The sequence below is a fragment of the Tachysurus vachellii genome, chromosome 21, assembly GCF_030014155.1.
Source record: "Tachysurus vachellii isolate PV-2020 chromosome 21, HZAU_Pvac_v1, whole genome shotgun sequence".
Taxonomy (NCBI): domain Eukaryota; kingdom Metazoa; phylum Chordata; class Actinopteri; order Siluriformes; family Bagridae; genus Tachysurus; species Tachysurus vachellii.
In genome coordinates this window covers 8,757,238-8,770,103 of record NC_083480.1, presented here as the reverse complement: position 1 = coordinate 8,770,103, position 12,866 = coordinate 8,757,238, and the positions used below count along the sequence as shown (strand labels likewise).

Genomic DNA, 12,866 nt, shown 5'->3' with positions numbered 1-12,866 from the left:
AAGAGAGGATCTGCTAAGACCGCCACAAAGCCACCAAGCTGGAGGAGCTTAACTATGAGCAAAAGCAGGTCAGGAGCCCAATAACAGCAATGTAAGGAAAGCCACGTGTGATGCTGTAATAAAACAGTAAGCATGGGTGTAGTGGAGATTCAGCTGACTAAGTGAAGAGTAGGGTAGTGGGTCAGCATGAAGGGGAGACGGTAAAGCTTACAGGCTTAAAGGCAGCCAAGGGAACAAAGAATTACTGACGTAAAGCAGTGTAATTACGGCAAATAAGCATGAAGTGAGTCATGTATCGATCCAGATGGTCAAGCTGGTTAGGTCAGGTGTGTCGTGGTCTCAAAAATTGGTCAAAAAAGTATCCAAATCAACCAAACAAACTGTTTTTGTCTTGCATTTTCTTCAAACAACTTCATTTACATTATCCTTTTGGTAGACACTTTTATTTAAAGCAACTTACAACCGATCAGAGTAGTCGAGCTGCTCAAGCGCTGAAAATTGGCAAGGACTCACTACTAAATAGCCAAAACTTAATATAGTTAAACAGTCAACAATACCACACATCTGAGGTCAGGAGTCTAAAGACTCCTGTGAGTCTTTATGAGTGGGAATCATGTAATATGACAGAGCTAGCTAGTGGGTGTCGATGACTAAACTTGGAGAAAATATGGTAAAATAAAGCAATAAAATGGAACCACAAATTCTAACCACACTGATCTCCAGCTTCATTAAAAAAAAGACATGTATTACTCTGTCATTGTCTGCTCATTGCTCAGTGATCTACTGCAAGCTGAGCCCCAAAATCCCCTGAAGCCTTATGGTGGCCCAAGAGGGTGTAGGCCCATATGGCAGGATGCACAGACACTTAATCAGGTTTAGCCACAGTTTCCACTTCATGCCTTTAACCCTAACAGGATTGGTGGAGGGAGCGGACAACAGGCCTTCTTCAGCACGTTGGTCTCCGTGGCCACAGTCTGCATGGAACACTGTGGAAAACAATAACGACTGTGGGAGGCTTGAGATAAACGAATGGCAAAGGAAATCCGAGACACGCTCCAGCCATTGTGGTGGAACAGTAAGAAGTGGTGGTGGTGTGGGAGGAGGGCAAAGAGCGGGAAAGGAAAAGGATCAAAGGCTGTCCCACAGGGTGGTGGGCTATTACAGGAAGAAATGTGAAGAGAGTGGTATGGCTGAGTGGATGGAGAGATTGTAAACAGACAGGAAAAACCAGTGTCAAGGATATGAAGTTACAAAGGACCAAACCTCCTTAACAATTTTCTTCATCAATCGCTTACTCGCCTCCCTCCCCCACTTAACATCTCTTCAGCATACTGCACATGTGGACAAGGCACTCAAATCTGGGGATAAACATGATAGTCAGTAAACAGCTGAATGCAGAAAAAAGTCCATAATATCCAAAATCACATACTAATTCAAGTGTTGATACATTAAAAAAGATAAAAATACAAATATTTCTTGACGGAAACTAAGAAAAAAAGGTTGCACTGGATGCCACAGGGCACGGTGTTGACTGGAATGCTGTAGATAACAAAAAACCTGAATTTGCATGAGCGGGAGGTTTTACGTTCATGAGGGATCAAATAACATGAATGTGTAGCAGTGCTTAGGTCATGATGGTTTAAATCAAGCTAATTAGATTATATTTTGGAAAAATAGTCAACTAAATGAATTAGAAAATATAATAAGTTAGTACAAATAAAAATAATGTGTGCGATTAAAAGAAAAACAACAGTCCTGCCTACATCTCTATAAAAAAATTCCTTCTGGTTTATACCACTTGAGCAGAATATCTAATGCCCTGTCAAATCACCACAATAGTTTAGCCTTTAAACAGTAATTTCACCCTAATCACCCAGAATGCATTCTGCAGCTTGAAGAAACAAATTGAATTAGTGGGTTGCAACTACAACTAGAAGTGTGCAAATCCACTGCACCCATAATGTACTTAGTGCATTAGTGTTTACCAATGAGGTTCCTTTCTAAAGATCTAGATAGCTAGAGTTTCAGAAATCTGAACATGAAGTATACAGTTCCTGTTCTGCATTTCCACTTCATTGCCAGAACCATTGAGTAAAACAGTAAAAGTGTGTGATGGTCATGTAATTTCTGCATACAGAAACACAAGAGGAATACGATGACCTTGTAGTAAAACTATGCTGTAATGCTCTTCATTGGCCTGTCATATTTAACAAATCTCTTAAAAACATCTAGTGCAACTACATAACAGAGGTGTGAATTGCTAACGTTTGGAATAAGTGAACCTGTTCTGCCTCCTTGTCTGGTTGAGTGGAGGAGTGTGCACTCTTTACATAGAGGCGTGTTTCTCTTTTTGTGTTTACAGATTAGTGTAAACCAACATGACTTGTGGTTATTCATATTTAATACATAGTTATTTGTGTATTGGTACTTATGTATTCAGTTCTGATTGGTGGCTGCTTTGTGATCAGAGTAATAGTAGAGCTTATGTGTCAAGCATGTTATTTGCTGCTCCTAGTCTGTGAACTTTCACATTCTTCCTACAACCTTCTCACACAACAGACAAACGGACATTATGCTGCTTGACTGCAAGTCACTATAACATAAAATGCCCCATTTTTTAACTTTTAATCACATACTCTGCAATCTGTGCCATTTTTGTGGTTCCAGAGAACAACATAAACCATCCTGATGCCCCATCTTTCTGTCAGGTCAGAAAGGGAGAGCCAAACGACTGGTGTTTGTCATGACACTGGTCTTTACCAGGGATCTAAATACACATCAAGTGCATTCACTCATCAGAAATCTGCATGTTCTGTGCACTGATGCATTCAACAGAGCAGCTCATGAAACGGATGGAAGGAAAACAGACGTGCCTTATTCTGTAAAAGCAAAGCATTAACAGGAAGCATGACAGGTAGCTCCTGCTCCCTTGGTTGCGGTGACGTTTGCAGTGTACTCCAGTAGCGCAGAAACTACTGAGTGCGTAGCAGTGCAGCAGACAAACATCTCCCTCACTTAGACACACTGTTACACACAGAATATAGGCAACAGATAAATGAGGCATACACTCACTTCAAGAAGCTGTCTGACTGAATTCTGATAATGCTGAAACATTTGCTTTGGTTAAAGATTTTCTCTTACTTTTGAGGAAGCGATTGCGAACCCATTTGTTCTGCTTTCGAGCGTAACGCCGTGTTGCCTGCTTCAGGGCCTCAATACCTGGGAGAGGGAAAGAAAGGAGATGCAATATCAAAACCATAGCTCATACGTTTCTCATCATTATATCAATTTTATCTGCTCCATCAACATTGAATCCCTGAATCTGTTTGATCGTCCACCTATTTGTGTGGGAGTGAGGACAAAATTTAAGCGCAGTGGTATTGCATTTATTTTGCAAGTCATTACAAAATGGCTGTTAAAAAATATATATGCAAAATAAACAGAAGCATGACACAATTCCTGGCTACACACAGTATAAAAACAGCCATGATAATTCACTTTACACTACCTGAATCTCCCAAACCAAATATTAGAGTTCTCAACACCAAATAACTGACCACAAGCAACTAAAGTAGTGTAGTGTGGACGAGCCTAAAATTTCCTGTCAGAGCACCTACCAGGAATTATGTACGGATAGAAATAATACAGACCGTTATCAGTCCAATAAAAGTTTCAGAGAGATAATTTTTACCAGTCAGATTTAGCTTTTTCTACTCATAACACCACAGCAACTTTTACTACTACTGAGTAATAAAATTCCTGTCAGCGACATTTAGGCCTGTGTCTGGAGACGATAACAGATTTACAGTGGAAAAAAAAAATTCACGTGGCCAGACCTTCAGACTGACGGCAGAAGGAATGGACTCCATAGCAGCTGGCTTCTGACTGACACGTACAGCAACCAAACACAGTTATTTTGTTCAGTGTCATGTTTAGGGGAATGAAAAACCCATAAAATCCCCAAAACAGACTGATCTGCAACCATAGATGACTGATTTAAGAAAAGGTCGCAGAAATCAATGTGAACTTTATATCATTTGAAAAATCAAGTTTTTAGACGATCCTAAATACTCGGGTTTGTAAACATGACGGTTTTCTGTGTTTCCAGACAGACCTTTAAAAAATGGTTTCCCAGCGAGGCATTTGAGGCTGAGACTACCATGGAAACAGGCACCAGTAGAGGAAGAATACATTTTTATTGTCCATTTATTGATTTATTTCATTGGCAGACAATAATATTCCCACCGGTAAAAAGAACTGATATCCAACATTTATATCATATTTGCTGGACCAAGAATAATTGAGAATATTCTAGTAACATGGCTGTTGAGCTGTACTTGTTGAATATACTCAGGGGTGGCTAGTAAGTAGGCATACATCATGTCCAGCCTTTATAGACATGATGGTCTAGTGGTTAGGATTCGGCGCTCTCACCGCCGCGGCCCGGGGTTCGATTCCCGGTCAGGGAACGTAATGTTTATTAGAAGGATTCAGAAATTTCTGTCCACACAGGCTGCTCAGGTACTTGTTCAGTCTCTTGTCATTTCTAGACTGGATTACTGCAATGCACTGCTGGCAGGTCTACCTATGAACGCAATCCGTCCTCTGCAAATGATCCAAAATGCAGCTGCACGGCTTGTTTTCAACCTGCCAAAGTTCTCACATACCACCCTGCTGCTGCGATCCCTCCACTGGCTTCCGGTAGCTGCACGCATCAGATTCAAAACACTGATGCTGGCCTACAAAGCCAAAAATGGACCAGCTCCCTCTTACCTCAAAGCCCTCATCACTCCTTGCACTGCACCCCGCACCCTCCGATCTACCAGCACTGCTCGACTGGTCCCACCATCTCTCAGGGTAAGAGGCAAGTATACTACAAGACTCTTCTCTGTACTGGCACCAAGGTGGTGGAACGAACTTCCCCTAGAGGTCCGGACAGCTGAGTCACTGGATATTTTCAAGCGGCGGTTGAAGACCTACTTATTCAGGAAACACTTCAACTAGCACTTCTTTCCTTATCTTTTGCATATTTAAATAAAAAAAAAAAAAAAAAAAAAACAACACCTTTGACACTTTTTCATTGTAACTCTGAACAAATGTTTTAAACTCATGGTATCTTAAGTATGTAACTTAGTGAGCCAGCATTAATGTATTCAATGTTAGAGATTTAAGCACTTATGTACGTCGCTCTGGGTAAGGGCGTCTGCCAAATGCTGTAAATGTAAATGTTATAGAAAGCCTTCTAAAGTCCAAATTAGCTTAAAATATGTAAAAGTTTAAAAACATAAAACATTAAAATATAGTTGTGCTCAGTGTTCTCAAGTGCTCTGTGTCAGGTCTCAAAGCTCACTTTATGGTTTCTAAACAGTATCTTTAACTGCAACCTGTGTGTGTAGAGCAAGTCTGCTCATTAAAAAGAGAACAAGTTTATAAGAAATACCAGAAATACGAGATATTCACAAGCATGATGCAATGAAGCAAGTGTGTAATTGTCGATTCTTACCCTCCCACCCCAAAGCAGTTTAAGAGAAGTTTAAACTGTGCCTATCTTAAACATTTGTAACCCAATAAAAAGTTTCTGTTATTGTCAAAGGTCCGGTAACAACAAAAAACATTCCATTTGTTCGTTTGCTGAAATGAGTGTTGAATTGATAAGACAAATCCAGTGAGATCTATTGTCCACTGTTATTCTTGTTAGTGTTTACCATCATGTGGAAACTTATGTCACCACTCCCAACCTCCAGAAATTTCATGGGTACAACTGTGTAATGGAAAACAGACACTTGGCTACAGATAGCTCGAGATTCAGATACCATGTTATCTAACAGAAAAGGGCTAGAAATGAAACTAAATAAAATAGACTCCAAACCATGACTGTATGACTAAAATACTGGTGTCTTACAGGGCTGTACCTTTAACCTTCAGCTTCTCATGGTCCTCCTGGCTGAGGTCTTCTCCGGCAGTGAGGTAATCATGGAACTCCTTAAACCCAATAGACTGGAAGATGCCATGCTGGTAGTCTTGGCTAAAACATAAATAAAAACAAACCATTGAAAGTGGCAGAAAATAATGCACATATGCTATGTGTGGAAACTTAAGCAATTACATAAACATCTTATTCAAGCTTTATGAATTACATTGAGGGTAAAAGTTTTGCTGCTTTCAGTTTAATTAACTATGTAGTATGAATGTTATTAATATTTTTGATAACTTTTTAAATAGTGGTCATGAAATTCTGAAAAAGAAAAAACTAACCCATTGCAGAAGCTTTGTTTTGTTGATTGCTACATCATGCTACCTCTAACATAATAGCTTCATTAGCTGATTATAAGATTATAAGCAGGTTTTTATAAAGGACAGGTAAGATGGCCAATCATTCTGTGATCAGGAAGTTTCGATAAACACAGCAACCATCACCCCATTAGTAACTATTGCGCAGGCACCAATAGCTGCAAACACACCTCAAGTTCCTGAAAAGGTTCCTGAGGTTGAAATGCAACTACAGATAGATACCAGCCTGCAGGATGGATTGACTGGATAGAATGAATGGCTGTGTATCTATGTGTGCAAGAGAAAGAGGGAGAGATAGGAGGCGAGAGCAAAGTTTGACCTTCCTGCTTTGTGACGGCACCATCTGAAAGGCGAGACGATCAGCGGAAGCAAGGCAGACAAAGGCAGAACAGAGAGAAGACTGCAGCAGAAAGTGGGAGACAGAAGACTAGTGAAAGCAGAGAGGGAGAAAAGTGCAAGGGTGGCCAGTTTGTGTATCTGGGGATGGCCTGAGTGGAGACAGTAAATGATTAGTTGGGAGGGAGGAAAGGTTGGGGGTGGGGCCTTGACTGGTGCAACAGAACAGCCAGCCAGAGTATCAATTCTCTGCATCCCCACCCATCCCAACAACACACACACACAACGCAGTGCGGCCAGTCAGCCAATATCAATGCACAACCTGCAAGCAACAGTCCAGACGATGACATCAATAATTCACTGTCTGAAAGAGATCTTATTATATTAAGTTCACCGCTAGGTATATGCTATATAGGGCATATTGCAGCATTACACCAGCACATAGGGACCAGTAATGAATCACCCCTGCATTTTACAATGAATGACGCATCCAGCTTTGTGCAAATCTACCAGCTTCTGCCTGTCTGGAGCACTACTGCTCTTCAGCTCAGCTAAGCTTAATCACTTACAAAACACACACCTACTCCTATAACTCCATTTTACAAGCAAAAAGTTATTCTCCTACACACAGGACAAATCATGTGCAAAAACATTAATCTGTGAGAAGAAATGTTTTAATGTAATAATTTCTGTTCAACAGTCCTTGAATGTTAGCACTTTATGGTTGGGTTTAGCTAATATGAAGGTGACATTCTGGATGAATTTGCCTACAACTGTTTCAGTAATTAATTCAATTTATGCTAATCTAGAGCCCTAGAGAAAATCCTTAAAGCAGCTAGTACTAACATTAATATTACTGCTTAATTTATATAACTTTAATATTATAAATTTTGTTGACATTTGTGCTATACTTTAGCCACATTTGTATTAGCTAGTTTAACTGCTCACATTTTACTTTAGACTATACTACATAGTACAGTCTAGTATATAGTATATAGACTACACGTAGACTATAACCCTGTCTATAGGTAAGCTGAGCTTCCTACTGTTGTAGAGTAGGAAACATAAGCAGGTTACATTACTGCAAACTTACAAAGTAAAAATGTCCTGGGATTTTTTATTTTTTTTTGGAACACATACTGGCTTAAAAGTGCATTTGCTTGGCATTTTAGAGTTCAGGCTTGTTGCAATGATAAATCACTGGCAGCTAGCAGACCGTTTACAGTTAAAAGGTTGTGCCAACATTTGCATCCCTACTCAAGACTCTGCTTTGTGTCTCCAGTGTTCCTTTGTCATTTTCAGATGATCAATGTCTCTCTTCTTGTAAAAGTTGGCAGCGCAGCCAGGCACTTACTCAACTCCTCGTCAGAACAGCGTGTTCAAATCCGAAGCCATGCGCAATGTTAAACCATAGAAAAAACACAGAGCAAACTGCTCATAGTATTGTTCAAAATAGAGTTCCCGATTGGCATATGCAGAGCTTTTCTGACACCTATGCATATTCAGATGCTTTGTAAATGACCAATTCGCAATTCACACATTTTGAATTCATGCCATAGTTATGCATTGTCTTAACAGAGAAAGAGTAAAAAAAACTTCTTTTTTTTTTTGGCAACTATGGCAACTACAACTGTCACAATAACAGCAGCTAATAATGACATCATTATTAGTCTCTAGGTCAATGTGGAAAAGTCACCAAGTTCAATGTGGAAAAAGTGAAATAATTACCATCTCTGTTTTGTCAGCCACCTGGTTAACCGGATTCTTTTGGCTACAATCCAAATACTCACATATTAGCATCTCTGACAACGAGGTTTTAAATACAGTCACACGCTAAAAAGAATTGTCAATTAATTAGCTTTTTTCTTTTCTTTAGGGATTTTGTTTTACTCATTTTTATCCACAAACATTGGTTAAACATCAGTTACTATAATTCTTTGGCATCTTCAAAGTACATACTTGTTTCCTCTAGCCCACCCCAGTACCATTCGGACATGTTGGTTGTCAATCATAAAGAATAACCATTAGTACTGGTCTAGTGACCAATAAGCTTACTGTGCTAAACATCTTGAAGAAAAAGTCACTACTAAATATGATCTTCTGGTCCATCTACCCTGACCCAATTACCACAGCCAGCTAGGAAACATACTGCCAAATAAGACCACGTCTATCTACCTGCCAGTTTACAACATATATAGGTTTATAGTTAAGCAGATTCACCTTCACAAAGGAGACAGCAAAAAAATAAACCAAACCAACCCCTTTAAGTCTTTTTTAGGTCTCGATTTCTCGGTCAAACTGGCCACAAATCTTAATCTTCTGAACCTGAATATGTAAAAAGTGAATGTTGTAAGTGTTCTTAAACTGCTACTTCATCCCGTTGAAGAAAGTGCAGCTTAAGCACTTATTCGCTCACTTAACATTATGCTAGAAGAATTTGACAGTGACAGGCTGGGACCTGTTAAACACCTGAAACACAGAAAAAAGGTTCTGCTTATTATTATTGTTTAAAAAAAAAAAAAAAAAGAGACTACTTTAAGAAATCATGTCCCTCGTATGGATTTGAGCGAGTAGTTAAGTCTGAATTTACACTATGTGCCTTGATAGCCATTTCTTTTGATACAGACATAACTTTTTTGTTTGTTTCTGTCATGTCTATTTACATATATGTAAGACCTGCCCCATATTTGATTTCCATGATAACATCATTCCCCTGCTCGGGTAACAGCCGTGGCTGTAAAAGGACAGTGGTACCATTATGGTCTTTAGCCTCTTTGCATTTTGTCTTCAAGCTTTTAATTTTACTTTGGCATTGGAGTCAGTATGTCTGCATTGTGGACTTTTAAATGGTTGTATACTTTGATCAGATAAAACGGCAAACAGTAAATTACCTGTTGTCCTGGATTTTCTTCTCGTTAAAGCGCTGGTGGAAATCTTTCAGTTCCTTAATCAGCCCTAAAGATAGCATCTCATCCACACGTTTGTCCAGCCTTTTATCTAAAGCTACAAGTGGAAGGACATTGACAACAACAAGAAAGAATATGGTCATCATCAACCATGAATCTGAGTAATCAACACAGATTAAAGGATTCATCATACCATCCATGTTGGAGTGGAGCCAAAATATGCAGGGATTTAAGAAACGCAGAGGACCTCCAAGACCATCTGCCCCGTCTTGCTCTTTCTGCTCCTTTAGCAGATGACTGTGCTTAACTCCCGTCTCCTGGTAAACCTGAAGACTCCTGTCAATCATTCAAACACCATTCATTAGAATTATTAATACATACAGGAATATACTACAAACATTCTACTCTTGCCTATACACTGGCCAGACATAAATGCAAGTTTGATATGTTACCTTTTACATGAGCCAGTTGTAGCTATTACATTTGTATGCTTAGACTGGTCAGTTCCCCTATGATGTTTTCCAAAGCAGTTTGAAAAGATGCAATGACTGGCTTTACATGTCTTGGAGGAAACATACTCACATTATCTTCTTTCTAATTTGGTAATTGTAGCCAGTTAATAAGCAGGAATTGGTGCGTAAAAGAATCATAATAGGATGTCATATAAAGCCTAGCCTAGAAATTTAAGCATTTGTTTTAAAGATTTTTTTCAGTGCTTTTCATTCAACAACATTATGCAGCACACGCATGCCAAGGCTTATTTATATACAGACACAATCACATTTAACCATACAGTATACGGTATGTAGGTACTACTTCAAAAAGGTAGCGAAAAAAGGTTGCTTTTTTTAAAGCAAACATTTTTGATAATGTTACAGAGAAACACTTAGTTACGCAAGTTATGTTACAATTTATGCATAAAGTGGATAGTTATCTTGCAGTATTTTACATTTCTGCGAGTTTGGGAATTTTAATAAATAAACATTTAATTGGCCGCACGAATACAGAATGAACATCGCTAGGAATTATACAAAGGAATACATTTTTTCATGATGCTTTATCTGCAACAAGAATAAAGTCAATATATTGATGTCAGGAAAGCTATGCATTGTTGAAAGTCTAATTTCTCACGTATCTGTTGTGTATTGTTTTATGCAAACTGTCATCCAACACTGCTACTGAAAATCCTACTCAATGTTAATTGGGAAATACTGATATGTCACCAAAGTCACTCTAATATGTGTCTTTAGCCAAAAGTATATGGCTGAGAGAATGTGGGTATGTTTTTTGGACAGACACAATTTTTTCGGAACAGGAAATCAGGAATCTGTAACTGCTGATAAATCACTCTGAACATTCAATCCAGTTGCTGAAACATGCTGAATCTATGAATGGGAAAGGGACAGTATGAGACAACCTCTAATACAATGAGATAAGCTATGCTGCATATTTTATACACACACATAGCTCTCATAACAAAATCTTTTCAAGTTCACCGCAAGCTAAAACCTCTTCCTACTTTTTTTTGCTCTTGATTAAATCACAGACAAACAAAACAAGATATCTTTTTGTGTTAAATACAAATAAAAATCTGGTTAACTTCGCTGCTTGCACTGATTAAACGCATATGCAAAAGAGTTCTATCTGTAGTTTTTTTTGTTAATCTCAGAAACACTTTAGGAAAGATATTAAGGAGAGGCATGACATTGCTCTATGAATGAAGCCCAACACCCAGCCTGCTACCACTTTGCCTGTCTGTGTAGCAGACGACATGACAGCTGAGCAGCTGCCACTGTGTCAGAAGCCTCTGTTCCTATAGTCAATGAAAGGAAATTTCAAAAGCAGCAGATCTACTACAGAGGGAGTGTGGGACTGGGACTCATCCCCCAAAACATGATGGCATCAATTAGCCAAAACACAGAGAGCCAGATTCGCACCCCCCAAAAAAAGTGGTGTTAATTGGCCCCATGATGGTAATTAAATCCCAAGCAATGCATCCGGAAAATGAGTGTGTACTGTACTGCAGGCTGGTGCTGCCGGAGGCAACTGTTTCACACAGGTGGGGAGACAGATTTTTATAAACTGGTGCCAGAATTCAACAGAAAAATGGGTTCAGGGTGGAAAGAAAATCATCATGATATTAATACTTTCCTATGTTCTAATTACGGGATATATATATATATATATATATATATATATATATATATATATATATATATATATATATATATATATATATGTGTGTGTGTGTGTGTGTGTGTGTGTGTGTGTGTGTGTGTGTGTGTGTGTGTGTGTATGTATGTAGATTACTGCCTATTAAATGAATAAAAGTGTGATAATTTCCTTTTCTTTCTGCAATAATTTAAAGCAAACAAGTGCAGACAACGACCATGAAATAAGTTACTTTCACACTAATACTATAATAACTATAAACAGGCATTCTATCACCAGCTTTTGTTTTCTCTTTCACGTTTCTCGGTTACCAAGAAACCATGAAACACTCTGTCCTGAAAATGCAGCTATGGTTTTAATCCTTTGATGTTCATGGGTGGTGAGAAGTAGATTGCTGGTAACCAACTGAGACGAAAACTCCTAATGTATAAATCCATGAATACCTAGTACTGTATTTAGCACCCTGAAACAACCATTTCCTCAAATAGATAATAATTGCACTTTCAGTGTAGCTGTGGGTCAAACAGTAATTTGTTACTCACTTAGTGAATATTGCTGGTCAAGCTTCTACTGTGAAGCTGCCAATCCCAGCTCCTGAAACTCTCGTTTATGTTCATGAATGGACAGCTGTGATGGACGGTGTGTATTCAGTTAAAGTTGTCATTAAACTCTGCAAGTCAGCAGAGTCTCAGCAATGATAGCTTTAGCTAAAATGCAACTAAAGAGCTGCATACCTTGCAATCTTACGAGCATCGTTGGGGTGTAACATGGCTGCCATTTCAGGGTCCACATCCTGCAGGCGTTTGTGAAGTTCAGGACCTCCAAGCTTCTCCAGCTCAGCTTTTAGAATAGAGGACCCACTCTGAAATTTCTCAATCCCATGCTCCTGTAAAATAAGTGGCCTCTGTAACTCAAGAAGAAACATCTTTGCAGCATCACAATACTATTCCACAAATGGTCCAAACAGCATAGATCTGCAGTGTCCGGCTTTATCCGGAAAGGGCCAGTGCAGGTTTTCGTTCCAATCAAACAGGAGCCACACCTGATTCCAGCTGTTTAATCAGCTTATCTTGGCTTTCAATGGACTCATGTGTTGCTTCTGCTTAGGTGGAGTGAAAACCTGCACCCAACACGTCTCTTTCCATATAAGACTGGACACCA

At 39.0% G+C, this 12,866-nt stretch overlaps 1 protein-coding gene across 2 annotated transcripts in view; it reads right to left on the bottom strand.

Annotated features, from left to right (window-relative positions):
* The window catches only part of trit1 (tRNA isopentenyltransferase 1), a 40,683-nt gene that overhangs the window by 7,370 nt on the left and 20,447 nt on the right, over positions 1 to 12,866 (bottom strand). Inside the window, exons 4-9 of one of the 2 annotated variants that reach the window (XR_009647535.1) lie at positions 12,440 to 12,591; positions 9,727 to 9,869; positions 9,519 to 9,630; positions 5,913 to 6,025; positions 3,142 to 3,219; positions 2,874 to 3,024 (exon numbers count right to left, since the gene is read on the bottom strand). Coding sequence is in view for 1 of the 2 variants with exons in the window: in XM_060857132.1 (XP_060713115.1) it covers positions 3,142 to 3,219; positions 5,913 to 6,025; positions 9,519 to 9,630; positions 9,727 to 9,869; positions 12,440 to 12,591 (598 nt within the window). In the remaining variant the exon portion in view is untranslated. The remainder of the gene's footprint in view (positions 1 to 2,873; positions 3,025 to 3,141; positions 3,220 to 5,912; positions 6,026 to 9,518; positions 9,631 to 9,726; positions 9,870 to 12,439; positions 12,592 to 12,866) is intronic. The other variant, XM_060857132.1, reaches the window with a different exon arrangement.